The following is a 15,534-nucleotide window of genomic DNA, read 5'->3' as shown; positions in this document are numbered from 1 at the left end:
CAAAACAGACACGACCGGAAAAGTCTTTATCATATATAGGGGTGCCCTGGAATATTTTATTGGACACAGGGGTGCCTTGGCAGCAGAAAGGTTGAGAACCCCTGCCCTAGAGAACTAAAGAACAAGCCTGCTAATATTGTAAAGTAAAAGCATTACACACACACACGCTGTGTTCTGTTCGAGTTTGTTTACTTCTGATGAGCCAATGAGCACCAGCATACAGGTTACGTCACACATATAAGTACTGAATATTACGTGAAACGTCAAAGACGTCAAAGGTCCACTTTACGCTAGTGTTGTAAAACAAGTTAATAAAGGCATAGTGCACATAAATATAAATACATATAATACATTCTATGACATCTCCCCTTCTTCAGGTTTTTTGTGTTCTTTCTTGTAACCAATAAATATAGCTTGAGCATTACTAAACATTCAGAACATATACATATAGTATGCCATTAATGTCCATTCTCTTTCCTTTTTTCCCTTCTCTCTCACAGATTGAATCTAATCACAGGTTTGCTCAGTCTGCCAGACCGGGTATATAATAATAGTCCACCCTGTGGATCCGGTGGTCGGACACAGTCGGTCGGTGAGACAGTGTCAGTGGTGACTGTAGGGTCAGGTTGCTGTATAGCAACTCCATGTTGTAGTTCATCTGGAGCCAGAGGGTGCGTCTCTCCAGCTGGTGCAGGGACGTACTGCAGGTGATGACGCTTGCGTCTCAGTGCTGCTCCCTGTTGTGTCTTGATGACATAAGACCGTGGAGTGATGCTTTCTCCAAGCTTTTTGATGGTCTAGCTTCACAAGGATACAATCGCCAGGCTTCAGCGATGGCAAGGGCTTTGCTCCGTGGCAATGATTAAAGTAGAAAGCTTGTTTCTGTTTTTCCATTGTATCCTTACTCTTGACGTCTTCTAGATTAGGCCATTTAGGCTGAAGGTTCGTCTCGAGTGTTGGAAGTGTTGTCTTTATCTTCCGGCCCATAAGCAGTTCAGCTGGGCTCACACCTGTGGTGGTGCATGGTGTTGATCGGAAGCACATGAGAGCGAGTAGAGGATCCTTCTGTTTTAAAATCCTCTTTGCAATTTGAACTCCTCTCTCGGCATGCCCATTCCCTTGGGCGTTGTGTGGACTCGAGGTAATGTGCTGAAAGTCAAATCCTCTAGCAAACTCCTTAAACTCCTGACTTGCAAACTGAGGCCCGTTATCGGACACGACCTCATCTGGACAGCCAAATCTTGCAAAAACTGTCTTTAGTTTTAATACAACCTGTGAGGCTGTGGTTGTTGGCATGTGAAGTATCTCGAGAAACCTGGAGAAGTAGTCTGACACAACGAGGTACATGTGTCTGTTATATTCGCACAGGTCAATAGCAAGTCTTTTCCATGGCCGCTCAGGTAGAGGAGTTGAGATGAGAGGTTCCTTTCGTTGTGTGTGTTTCATCTCACAGCAGAGCAGACTGGACTGAACTTTCCGTTTGATATCAGATGAGATCCCAGGCCACCACACAGATGTGTGAGCCCGCTCTCTGCATTTTGTCAGACCCTGGTGTCCATCATGTATCCTGTCTAGAATATCAGTTTTCAACACATCCGGGATTATCATGCGGCTTCCCCTTGTAACAATTCCAGTGTATTCAGACAGTTCACTTTTGACAGAAAAATACTCTCTGACTGTTGCTGGTACATTACCGACATACTCCGGCCACCCGGACTTGATATACTGCAGCACCATCTGTAGCTTACTGTCAGCTGCTGTAGCTGCCCTTATGGTGTCCAGCATATGTGTGGTAGCAGGCATATTATCCACAACGGCTGCAATGTAACACTCCACATCTGAGTGAGTGTCAGTCTCCTGTCCCATGCACAGTAGTGGACTTCGTGAGAGGGTGTCGGCTATGGTCAAGGTTTTGCCCGGTGCATATTCTGTGTTTGGTCTCATGAGGAGTCTCTGGGACCGTATCGGCACATTGTCCAAGTCCTTTTTGTCCATGAGTGGCACTAAAGGCTTGTGATCGGTGACCAACTTAAAGTCTTCTAGGCCAATCAGGTATTTTTAACCTCTCGCAGGCCCAGACACTTGCAAGACATTCTTTTTCGATCTGGGCGTATCTGGTTTCAGCCTCAGATAGACGACGTGAACAGTATGCCACCGGTTTCCAATCCCCGTCATGCAGCTGCAGCAGTACGCCACCTATGCCATAACTGCTGGCGTCAGCTGAAACAGCAGTAGGCCGATTCACATTGTAGAACATCAGGACTGGAGAGGTAGACAGAATGTCCTTGATGCGCTGGAATGCCTCCTGCTGTGCGTGGTCCCAAGTCCAAACAGTTTTGGATCTCAACAGTTCATACAGTGGCTGTCCCACTGTTGACAGGTTTGGGATGTACTTGCCCAGGATACGTTTCAGCTCCTGCACATTCTGTGGCGATGGGAGCTCACGGATTGCTCTGACCTTTTCAGGGTCAGGCCTCACGCCTGATTTGTCAATCACTTGGCCTAGGAAATTAAGTTGTTCTTTTCTGAAAACACACTTATCTCTGTTTAACTTCAAGCCGGCTGACTCAACCCTCTTCAACACCTTGCTAAGGCGTTGGTCATGCTGTTCTGGAGTGTCTCCATACACCAGTATATCATCCATGTAAACGGCTATTCCTTCCAGGCCATTTAGAGTTTCAACCATTTTCCGTTGGAAAATCTCCGGAGCGCTTGTGATTCCAAATGGGAGACGTTTGAAACAGTATCTCCCAAAAGGTGTTATGAAGGTGGTTAGCTTGCTGCTTTCTGGGTGTAGAGGTATCTGCCAAAACCCTGAGGCTGCATCCAACGATGTAAACATGGTTGCACCACTCAGTTTTGCAGTGATTTCCTCTGCAGTAGGAAGGACGTACCTCTCTCTCCTTACAGCTTCAAGTCCACGCAGATGCGCACTTTTCCATTTTTCCTTGGAACAGGCACCATAGGTGCACACCAGTCAGTGGGCTCTGTCACCTGTTCTATGACACCGTTCCATGCGCTCTATCTCCTCCTCAACTTTTTTCACGAGAGGCAAGGGGACTCTGCGCGCTATATACAGTGCATATGGCTGAGCGTTCTCCTTTAACTGTATTTGAACTGGTTCTGTATCGAGTGTTCCATGCTCACCAAATGCATTGTGGACCTCTTCGATGCGCTTTACCAGCCCCATCGCTAGGCCTGCCACGATAACACATTTTGCTGGGCGATTAATTGCCCCCGAAAATATCGCGATAAGCGATATTATTGCGACCGGTTAGAGAATTTTTTTTTGAGAAATTTATTTCCCCAAACTTTTATTTTGAAGCCCACCGCTCCGTCTTTTCCGGTTTTAGACTTTTATTTTGAAGCCCACCGACCAGAGCGGAAGTATTGTTGTTATTATCCTAGCAGCATCTCGTCCGGTTCTGTGTTTTTGAGCTAATGATAAAACAAATGTTGAGATTGTTGGTGAGCAACTAACTTTAGGTTAGTTTTAACGTTAGCTACTAACGTTAGATGCAGCTACTACAGGCAATCAACGATGAGGAGGAAGCGTCAAAGCCGTATAGAATAGAATAGCCCTGTGGTGCGTAGGCACGGGAGCGCAACTTGATTACCTGTTATAATACATTTATTCATGTTTAACTTGTCCCCGTGTCCAGTCCTTTGACTAGTCCCACCCGTTCATTGTAAACAATGATGCATGTAATTGTATTAACGTTATTCTGTGTTGTAGCTATGCTATACGTTGTATTTCGTTTGTTAGCTATTTAGCTAATGTTGTTGGCATTGAATGAACATCAACACTAGATCTTTAATCTTTATTTAGCAGTCCAGTTTCTCCGGGCAGTAGCGAGTAACTACTTGGGTCTAAAAATAGCTAACGTTACACTACAAAGAACGCTATTTGGTTAAAAGGAGCAACACTATTGAGAAATGTAGTTAAGCTATATGTGGCGTTGCTAGTGCCCCACGGAGCTCCCGTGCTGTGCTCTGTAGTCCCCACACGGAGTGACTGACGAGGGGTACTACTGGTTCCGCCTCATTAAAACAAACGCGCAAATAGCAATTAATCGCGCCCGTCAAAATCATTGCATTAATTTTAATTATCGCGGCAATTAATCGATTTATTGCTTATCGCGGCAGGCCTACCCATCGCAGTCGCTGTGTCTCGGCTTAGCAGGTTATTTGCATTCTGGCTGCGGACGACATATACTGGGAATGTGTACGGCAGTGGCGGCTGGTGCATTCTTCTCCATGAGGGGCACTATACCAAACATTTTGCAAACATGTACCACGCATTGGCGAATATTTAAGTAGGTACAACTATCACCATTGCCATCAATCAATATATGATCACAGTCAGTCAAATGCAGCCACGCTTCCAATATGCCCTACACAAACACGCACATCTCCATCTCCATCTCTCTCTCTCTCTCTCTCTCTCTCTCTCTCTCTCTCTCTCTCTCTCTCTCTCTCTCTCTCTCTCTCTCTCTCTCTCCCTATTCCCTATTCCCCCTCTCTCTCTCTCTCTCTCTCTCTCTCTCTCTCTCTCTCTCTCTCTCTCTCTCTCTCTCTCTCTCTCTCTCTCTCTCTCTCTCTCTCTGATCCATCCAAAAATAATCACTTATGTATATCTTGTCCTTTTTAACAAGTTACCATTCATTGTCCGGGTGATTATGGCCCCCCCGTGGCGAAATTAATTAGTTAGTTCAACAACAACACAGCATCGCTCTAACAGGGAGAGCGAGAGAGAGAGAGAGAGAGAGAGAGAGAGAGAGAGAGAGAGAGAGAGAGAGAGAGAGAGAGAGAGAGAGAGAGAGAGAGAGAGAGAGAGAGAGAGAGAGAGAGAGAGAGAGAGAGAGAGAGAGAGATATCGCGACTCTCACTTGTTTAGTTGAAACGCACCACTGTCCAGCAGGCAGAAGGGCTTGATAAAGTGTATATCCACTGTCCAGACTGTGTTGATGTCCATGTCCACTGCATCCAGCTAGCCATATAGCTTCTTGTTAGCCAAGTTAGGCACCACAAGTACTACTTGTTTTCAAACTGTCCAAACTGGGGGCGTGACTGACAACACAGCAGGAAGGACGGAAGGACCCTGCTTGCTTAGATGATCTAGATCGCTTGAAAACGCGCCTGGCTTCCATCATATTACATCATATTTCAACGCACAGTGCGTTACGCACTGATAGGCGAAATGTATTTGCTTGACCTATTTCATTGGCTGCGACAGATACAGCGATGTGTGCGCCCTGCGTCTCGCCCGGCCTGAGAGGTATAGTTACTCTCTTTCAGACAGTGACTTCCTGTGAATGAAAACAATTATTTACATTTGATATATTAACGTTATATTGTGCATTGGAAACACAAACATACTTAAAATGAGTAAATATTATTCATTTTAAACATGTTTATTTTATTTCTAGGGCTCTAAAAAAGAAAAATAATAAAAAAATTCTTCTTCTCCTCTCTCTTTACCAGGGCGGGCGGCGCCCCAGCGCCCCTAGTGGAGAAACCGCCACTGGTGTACGGCTTCTCCTTGTAAGTCGTGTTGGCCTGAAATTTCCACAAACAGTCCAACTGACCCCCAGGACTGCACAGTTTGACACTAGACTGCTCAGTGCTCTAATGTCTTTTCAGGGGTTAACATGTTGAATGTCTCTTCACACATGATGTTTGCATCTGCACCCATGTCAATTTTAAATTTGACAGATGTCGCTCCGATGAAAACATGTACAGTCCACTGTTCATCCTTTCTGTTGGGAGAGTGTTTGTTTGTGACTGCACCCAGGAAGTATGGTGTCTGTGAAACAGTCTCTGTCACTTCTCTGACTGACTTGCTCTGACATTTTATTCCCCAGTGACCCACTTTTTTACATTTGTTACACCTTGATGTCATGGCTGGGCACCTTTCCTGGTCTTTGTGCTTACATTTTCCACATCTTCCACACTTTGGTTCTCTTTGCTCCCACTTTGGTTCTCTTTGCTCCTCACTTTCTCTCCTATTGGAATTCCACCTGGGTCTTCCCCTGTATGGTGTTTTTCCACGTGCAATCTCCTGCACTGCAGCGCACGCCTCTCCCTGCTGGTGAACTTGAAGTTGAACCTCCTCGGACTGACGGACAGTCTGAATAGTTTGGGCTAAAGTAAGCTCAGCCATTTGCCAGTCTTGCGTTATCCACCAATGTGAAGTCCTGTCTATTATTGTTGTTTATTATTATTATTACTGTACTGTGTTGTGTCTTGTTATGAAAAAAATAAAAGCAATAAAAAGATTTGATAAAAGAATTAAAATAATCAAGAGGTTTATTTGTCACATACATACCAGGGCATACAGTGAAATGCGGGTGGTCATGCCCGCATCGATTGTGCAATAATACGAATAGATATAGAATAATACAATAATGAAATAGACATAGAAAAAAACAGGTAAGACATAAGATGTGCATGATAAAATAGATAAATACACTGAGGGCACTGGTTCCTATGTACACTACTATACAATATACAATTTTAGCTCCGTCATTATTATACTTAATGTATCTAAACTATATTATACAAGAGCCACATCTGTTCTTTCCTTAAAGTGACTTTTTATATACCTCATTCCTTTAAAGTGAAAGCAATGAAAGCTTAAAACAAATGAATGAAAGCCTAGCTTAAAACTCTGGGAGAGGTGTTTATGGCCAACAGCTAGGCTAGTGGTCCGTATCCACTTCCATTCATTCATCTATCTTCTTGTCTGACTCTGGAGAAGACCCATAATGTCCCATAATGTCCCATAATGTCCCATAACCATGCTACACATAGTTTGGAACAAACTTCAGGAAGATCTTAGATCAGCCCCAACTCTGGTTACTTTCCTGGCTAAACCAGGCCAGACATGTTTATGTCCACCTTTGCCTTTAATTGAAATGTTAATCACTGCTGATAATTGCACTCTGGCTGTTAATTAACACTGTGACTTTTATTCTTTTTCCACGCACTTTTTACTATGTTATGTAAAGCACTTTGAACTGTGTCAATGTATGAAATGTGTTATATAAATAAACTTGCCGTAATGTGTTAAGTGGTTAAGCGTAAGGAGAAATAAATCACAAGTAGGGCCAAGAGAGTGTACAGTACTCTGAAGTGCGAATCTTTGAGAGTATTTTCCAATATTTCTAGACCCCCATATAAGGAGTCTTTCATGTCACACCCCGTTTCCTTATTCCTTTGATTGATTTGATTGATTTGAAAGGGACAGATACAAATACATAGGACTACTTATTGCCTGTATCATAGTGTGGTTGAATGAAGCTGTAATCACTTTTCTTGCATTCTGACTAAACGTATAACATCTCTGTATTGTCATCTGTCCATATATGAAACAAATGCTATTATTAAACAATTGAAAAAATATACATTAAACCAGACTATTAAAAACCATGTTTTAAATCCCTGGAATGCTAGATAGTTAAGAGCAGCTAATGATTCAAACATGGAACTTGCAACTATTATGATGTACCCACTTCCACACACTTTGACTGCACTTTCAGATGACAGGTCCAGGTGTAATGCTACTTATAACTCCGGCAGAGGCGTGGAGGTAGTTGATGAGATGGGATGAGGGAAATACGATATGTACTGTACTACTTCGACCACCCCATCCTGTATATTCCAATGGGAGGTGGTGTGACTGATAGGTGGTGTGTGCTGGCATGGTGTGGCACACGGTCAGTCATCACGTGGTCTTAGGCCTCTACACTCTTCCCAGAGAACTGCAGCACAGGTCAGCTCACAGGTTCAGCACCAGGGGCTAGGGACAGCGCCCTCCCTCTGCCTGGCTCCAGACTAGACCAGACCAGTTCAGCACCCTGGCTAGCTTTGTTACCTGAATAGCACCAGCCAGCTGAAACACCTTACCACAATGATGACATCAGACCAGCTGAAGCCAGTTAGACTGATTAGCATGCACTGTACTGTATTACAGTAAGCCAGGCAGGCTGGATTTATGTTGGTGAGGTTGTGATTGTTGAGTAACATGTTCTCAGGCAGCAGTGAATGAGAATGGAGTGGTGGAGTGCTCACCCAGCCTGGAGCACCGTTATTTTTTTAAACTTTTTTAAGAGAGGACTACAGCTTGTTATGTTTGGTTTAACCAGATGAGAGGACTACAGCTTGTTATGTTTGGTTTAACCAGATGAGAGGACTACATCTTGTTATGTTTGGTTTAACCAGATGAGAGGACTACAGCTTGTTATGTTTGGTTTAACCAGATGAGAGGACTACAGCTTGTTATGTTTGGTTTAACCCTAGCACCTTGTCTCTCGCCCCTCCTGGCTCCCTCACTGTGGGTGTACCTTGTACATGTATCACTCTGTAATATACCATACCATACTGTACCACACCACACCATACTGTACCACACCACATCATACCATACTGTACCACATCATACCATACTGTACCACACCACATCATACCATACTGTACCACACCACATCATACCATACTGTACCACACCACATGATCATACCATACCATACTGTACCACACCACATCATACCATACTGTACCACACCACATCATACCATACTGTACCACACCACATGATCATACCATACCATACTGTACCACACCACACCATACCATACTGTACCACACCACATCATACCATACTGTACCACACCACATCATACCATACTGTACCACATCATACCATACTGTACCACACCACATGATACCATACTGTACCACACCACATGATATGATCATACCATACCATACTGTACCACACCACATCATACCATACTGTACCACACCACATCATACCATACTGTACCACACCACATCATACCATACTGTACCACACCACATGATATGATCATACCATACCATACTGTACCACACCACATCATACCATACTGTACCACACCACATCATACCATACTGTACCACACCACATCATACCATACTGTACCACACCACATCATACCATACCATACTGTACCACACCACATCATACCATACCACATATTTCTACCATATACTGTATCACACTGGTAGGGCTCTGTGTCGGCACTGATCTCATTTAGATTAAATTAGGCTTGATGGCACTGGTTTCAGGGGGTCAGCGCCTGTCATTGTCAAAAGATTACGTTATTATTATTATGTTTCCATAGTAGTTCAGCACAAACCTGACGCAAACATAATGATCTTGGGATCTTAAGAATCGATTTGATTAGATTCAAATGAAATTATTTGATATCCACCCAGCATACTATACTATACCATACCAAACAATACAATAATGTACCATACAATACTGTATAATACTGTACCATACAATACTATACCATACCAAACAACACAATACTGTACCATACGAAACAATGCAATACTGTACCATACCAAACCATACAATACTGTACAATACTGTACCAAAGCATACAATACTGTACCAAACCATACAATACCAAACCATACAATACCAAACCATACAATAATGTATGATACCAAAGCATACAATACATACCAAACCATACAATACTGTACCATACCAAAGCATACAATACTGTACCATACCAAACCATACAATACCAAACCATACCAAACCATACAATACTGTACCATACCAAACCATACAATACCAAACCATACAATCCGGGACCATACCAAACCATACAATCCGGGACCATACCAAACCATACAATACTGTACCATACCAAACCATACAATCCGGGACCATTCCTAACCATACATTACATACCAAACCATACAATACTGTACCATACCAAACCATACAATACTGTACCATACCAAACCATACAATACTGTACCAAACCATACAATACTGTACCATACCAAACCATACAATACTGTACCAAACCAAACAATACCAAACCATACCAGCTTGTATGCTGCCGACTCACCTGCTCCAGAATAACATTGATCCTGTCCACCTCGCAGTCGATGAGGAAGCGTTTCTGCTGCCGTCGGTCCATCTCCTCGATGATGCGTCTGTACTCTATAGGGTTCACGATGTTCCCGACGGAGCGCGCCGTCACCTCCCAGTTATTGGCCACGGCCGACTCCATGATGGCCTGGAGAATGGCAAAACCTGACAAGGACAGACAAGAAGAGGTCAGGCACAAGGTGGAGGGAGAGGCTTCATGCACTACAAACCAGTGTTCAAGTTTATTAGTTGTCATACAAAAGTACAGAATACTTTTATATAAAATGCTTATTTCTGTTTTGCTCCAGAGATTGTGCTAAATTTTTTACAATAAAAAATATTGTAATTTTTACTTCAATACATTTACTGCATCTCAACCCATTAATCACTAGTTACTTTGAAGAAAAGGATTTTGCATGTACATGGCATACGTAGATGAAGATGATGTACTTTATGCCAGGCAATAAAGATGAAATAAGAGTTTCAAGTTTGTTTTTATTTGTCACATATAAGGTACATGTACATTACAGTGAAATGCTTGGTTCTGTATGATCTCCGGAGAATGTGCTTCATACAGTAAAAAAGTTAGTGAAAGAGGAATAACAATATACAATATACAAACTAAAGTACAACCTAAGTGCAATCTAAGTACAATGAAGTAAAAATGCAGACAATGAGGTACAAACACTTTTTTAAGGCAAGGTGCAAATGCAAATTAGGTTTGAATGTAGTGCAAATCTCTTTAATAAATAGATAAATATAATGTAGTGTTAAAGTGTCTAAAGTGAGTGTTTATTTAAAGTGAGTGTGTGCATGTGAATCAAGAATCAAGAATCAAGAGGTTTATTTGTCACATACATACCAGGGCATATAGTGAAATGTGGGTGGTCATGCCCGCAACGATTGTGCAATAATACAATAATTAGACATAGAAAAAAACAGGTAAGACACAAGATGTGGATGTGTGTGCAATGAGTGTAGATGGATGGGTTGATGATGTTACATAGAGTCATTGAGCATCCTGATGGCCTGGGGATAAAAGCTCCTTCTGAGCCTCTCTGTACTGGCCATGAGACTCCGGGAGCGCTTAGCCTTTGCCCTGCAACGCTAGGGGTATCATAGCAAAATGCAGATTTACCCTGTTCTGAACAAACTCTGAGGACCTTAAGGACCAGTCACTAGAACAGGTTCCATAGGTTACAAAATTCTATTCCAATAATGATGTAGTATAAGGAGGTAGATTACCAATAAGGGCTTTAAAAATTTACAAATAAAAATACTCGGGCGGTTAGGTGGCGTAGCGGAGATTGCGTTCGTCACCAACCCCGGAGCTGTGGCTCACAGCTCCGGGGTTGTCACCAGCTTGGCTGGCCGTTCACACTAATACAATTGGCTGCATTAGAGGGTGGGAGAAGCTGGCGGGGTGGGTCCGGGTCGTTGTAAACAGCGACTCCTACAGTTCGGTCGGGGCGCCTGCTAAGCGCGGATAGGACCTGAGTGGGATAGTGTGATCCTTCCACACGCTACGCCCTCTCAGGGAGGATCCGCGCTGCCAGGTGAAAAGAAGCGGTTGATTGGCTGGACGTGTGTCGGAGGAAGCACGTGATCGTGATAGCCTCCACTCTCCAAGATGATCTGACTGTGGGGGGTAAGTGCGCAGCGACCAGGAAGGGGATTGGGAATTGGCATACGACTAACATTGGGATGGGAGAAAATCGGAGGAAAATGGAGGGGGAAAAAGATAAAAAAAAAAAAAAAAAAAAAACTCATAATGCCTGGTTGGAATGGCCATTTCAAATCAAAGTGCCTATCCATCGTTAAACTACAGTATATACAGTAAAGACTACAATCTGTTTTTCATAATCCTGCTGAATCCATGCTGAATCACAAAATGAGAGATGATTTTCAAATGATTTAATTATGTTATGACTGTATATTTGATTGGTTGTCTTGAGTTTGCAGTATAAAGTGCTCAAAAAGAACAACTGCCAGAATAAAACAATTATTAAATACATTCATTAAATAAATATAAAGTCAAATAAAAACACATTCCTCCCAAATTGAAAACATATCTTAAAGCCTTGAGGACATCCACTCTAAATTCCACCACCGTCATTCCAAGTCTTTCACAATAATATTCCACCAAACCCTGGTACAGTAGCTGTAGGGGAACATTTAATTTCACAGGACACTATTTTGTATTTATTTATTTTGCACAAGACGGATAAAAAAAATTCATTATATATGCATCAAAGTGCAAGTGAGGTAAACAATAAATGAATTAATAAAATAAAATTTAAAAGATTGAACCTCACCAAATATGATAATTTCCTTATATATAAATACAATAAACAAGAAAGTACAGTAGTAATAATATATATAGAGCAATTAGATAAATAATGACAAAAGAAAAGGGTATAAAAATTAATGGCTTGGTTTTGCACCAAATATGAATAACTAATGGTATCAACCCAGAAATTACTGCAGCAACCATATGAGACATAATTGAGCGTGGGAACAGCTATCATTAAGCAAATATGTGACAGAGTCATTGAAGATATGCTTATTTGAATCTAGTTAAACCTCACAAGCAGAGCAGAGCAGAGAAAGACTGAGAAAATCCAATCTAAAGGTTGGCTGCATTTTTAACACCTTGGCAGTCAGGTACTAGGTGTCACGAACTGCCTGTTTTAAACAAATGTTTTTACTATTTAGATATACTATAACTGTTAGCTGTTACAGTAAATATGTTCTTAACACTTTCAGCGCCAGCCACTTTAGCTATCCTTGTACCTACTGCGCCACCGCTTCAAGAGATAGGGATTTTCACTGTGCGTCGTGGTGTTTGGAGGGCTATATCTATATCCTATATTATAGCTATGGAGACAATACTATGGCTCATTTGACATTAACTATCCATCGTTCAACATGTGAAAAAGAATGAATTTTTTCATGTATACGTTCGCGTGTTATACTGTGGTGAATATTGTATAGTTTCAGAGTGATCCTGGCTAATTCCTGAGAACGGCGCTATGGAGCAATATGTGCATTTTGCTAAAAGCGTTAGCGTTGCTCGCCTGGACACGCTACTATTTCCAATTCAAAGGTATATAATAGGTATTATGTTTCATCATGAATGCATCAAATGGGGGGGGGGTCGTTTTTTGATGCTCTGATCGTCATCAACGGCATTTGTTTTGAATACTACATAGTACATACGTTCATCGACTGGATCGATATGAAATCATTGTAGGATCAAGGTCGAATTGACGTCAGATAGTCCTTACCTTTGATCAGGGGTATCCCAAAAAGAATATTCCAATTGTCTGATTGCGATTTCCAGTATTGGTGTCCATCGAATCCCCGACATAATCCGGCACAACACATGCATCGAGCGGCCATAGACGCGGTCCAATGTGGTCGGGTGAACCGCTACACTTGCCTGGACCAAAATGCTCCGCCCAGAGGAGTTTAGATGTAACACACGGTGTGAAATAAGGTTTCAAAGGGTGGGCGATACTGCCACCTAGCAGGATGCGACCGGTATTGCACTCTAGCGATCTCAGAATGATTTCCTATGGTAACACCAAGGTCCGTGAACCTGTAATGAATTAAAAAAAATCGAATAAAAGAAAAAACGATGAAAACCCGACTATACTCGGGTATGGCGCTCAACCGCTGGCGAGATAACCCGACTATCACCGGACCTGGCGCTGAAAGTGTTAAACATTCAAACTGTGATAATATGAAAAAACAACATTTTATTAATTTTCTCGCAATCTCACTTCCAGACATGAGTCTCTTACCGCTGGGCCTGGTCACATTATGTAATGTCCCAAGTCCCTATACACTCAGAGATGAGACTATTCATGTGTTATTGTCACTTGTCTTGCAAGCTGTTGTGTTAGGAACCGGTAACAGGTAGGATCAAATGCACAACACGGAGACAGAAGAATGTTCAACCCCGAAGGGCATTTTAATAATACATTGGAAAAATGAATGCACACCAGTGCGGTGTGTGTGTGCGTCTTGAGCCTGGCGGGTGGGTAACCGTGACCAGTGGGAAGCGCGGGAGTGAAGCTGTGAAGACAACAGAGAGAAAAACGGAGTAAGTTTTCACAGCACAAATGAGGGGAAGCACAAGCAAAAAACACGATACAAAAACATGAAGAAAACATGAGACGTCAAAAAAATCATGTAGCGGGTCGATACACGAAAACACAACAGGAGTAAGGTTAACATAGAAACGACGAAAAACATATTCAGTGGGAGGATTGGAGGAATATCAAAGATACTTGCCAGGCCACTTATAAACGAAGATGCATGGAGATCCTGGTCTCTTGTAGTGGTGTAGTGGTGTGGTGATTAGCAGAGTCTCCATCCATCAGCGTGATGATTCTCAGCTGTGCCTCTTAGCGCGTGCCGAAGTGCAGGGAGTGAATGGGACAGACACGGGGTTAGAGACTGACACGGAGGTGTGTGATGAAGACAGAGGGGATTGTGCAGGTGGAACTGTAACATCTTGTTAATCAATCTGCATAATTGATTACTGTGACTAGAAGTTGGTGTTCTTTGAGATTTTGATTTGACTATTGGTGTTAGTCAAGTGTCTGTGCTCGGCCCTGAGTCACATAATAGTGGGCATCCAGCAAAGAGCACTTGACACTTAACGGCAACAGCGTTATTTAAATATTAAAGTCACTCCATACAGCACAAAAACAAATAAATACAGCTCGGCTATAGAATCATAAAATACTAAATAAATCACCAGAACGTCCTACAGTATAAGTCAGTGGTGGAGGAAACGCATGGCAGCAGGAGCTCGTTATGTAGTCGCTGGTGACTAATAGTCAGCGAGAAAAAAAATGGTGCAGGGAACTTTATTTCTTTTTTTCTTCCCTCCACCCGACTGAGAAGCCCACACACTACAGTCGGCTGGGGCTAAATGGAACAAGCAGCATCACACGCTGTGCTATCCCTTCATAGCCAGGGGTAGAATTGCTGATTCAATGAAATGATGAATATTACTGCTGATGCCAGAGCAGTCAGTGTAGATTATGTTAATGTCTAAAGCCTCCTCCGCTGTGTTCTCTTCATCAGGGCCATGGAACGGCTACATGACGATGTCTCTGAGGACCACGGTTAGAGCAACAGGAACAGCAGGTATCATCAGAGAAGTGGAGAATAACCTCAGTCCTTTTCACTTCTCGTAACGGGTCACGTGAGCTACACAAGGCGCGGCCAGGGTTTCCGTTAGCCAGTAATTACCAGCCAAATCTGTTGAAGTCTGACACATTTAATGGATGTCCTGTGAAAAGAATTCCCTCTTATTTTTATTTGGTTAACAAGTAACCACTAAAGTGGTTTTAGTAGTAAAACCACTAAAAGTGGTTGTTTTTGCCACTGAAACAGAAGACTAGCACAAAAAACAAGTCTTGTTTGAGTGTGTGAACCAGGAAAACAAACAAGGATTCTATGGACTGGAGTAACACTTGTGCCGTTGGAATACAGCTACCTTAGCGTTATCTGAAAGATAAAAACAATGGTTCATGTTTGTACGTTTCCAAATTATGTCAACAACATGTTGCCTACTT

General features: G+C 42.5%; 1 protein-coding gene across 2 annotated transcripts in view; it reads right to left on the bottom strand.

The window, feature by feature from the left end:
• Positions 1-15,534, bottom strand: part of gria3a (glutamate receptor, ionotropic, AMPA 3a) — a gene marked incomplete at both ends in the record, with an annotated part of 399,585 nt that overhangs the window by 192,821 nt on the left and 191,230 nt on the right. For both annotated transcript variants that reach the window (XM_084320884.1, XM_084320883.1), the window contains one exon: positions 9,918-10,105. In XM_084320884.1, coding sequence (XP_084177010.1) covers positions 9,918-10,105 — 188 coding nt within the window. The remainder of the gene's footprint in view (positions 1-9,917; positions 10,106-15,534) is intronic.

Source organism: Notolepis coatsorum, assembly GCF_963971535.1.
Source record: "Notolepis coatsorum genome assembly, chromosome: 8".
NCBI lineage: Eukaryota > Metazoa > Chordata > Actinopteri > Aulopiformes > Paralepididae > Notolepis > Notolepis coatsorum.
Note: the sequence above shows the minus strand (reverse complement) of the source record. Positions and strands in the feature narration are given on the sequence as shown.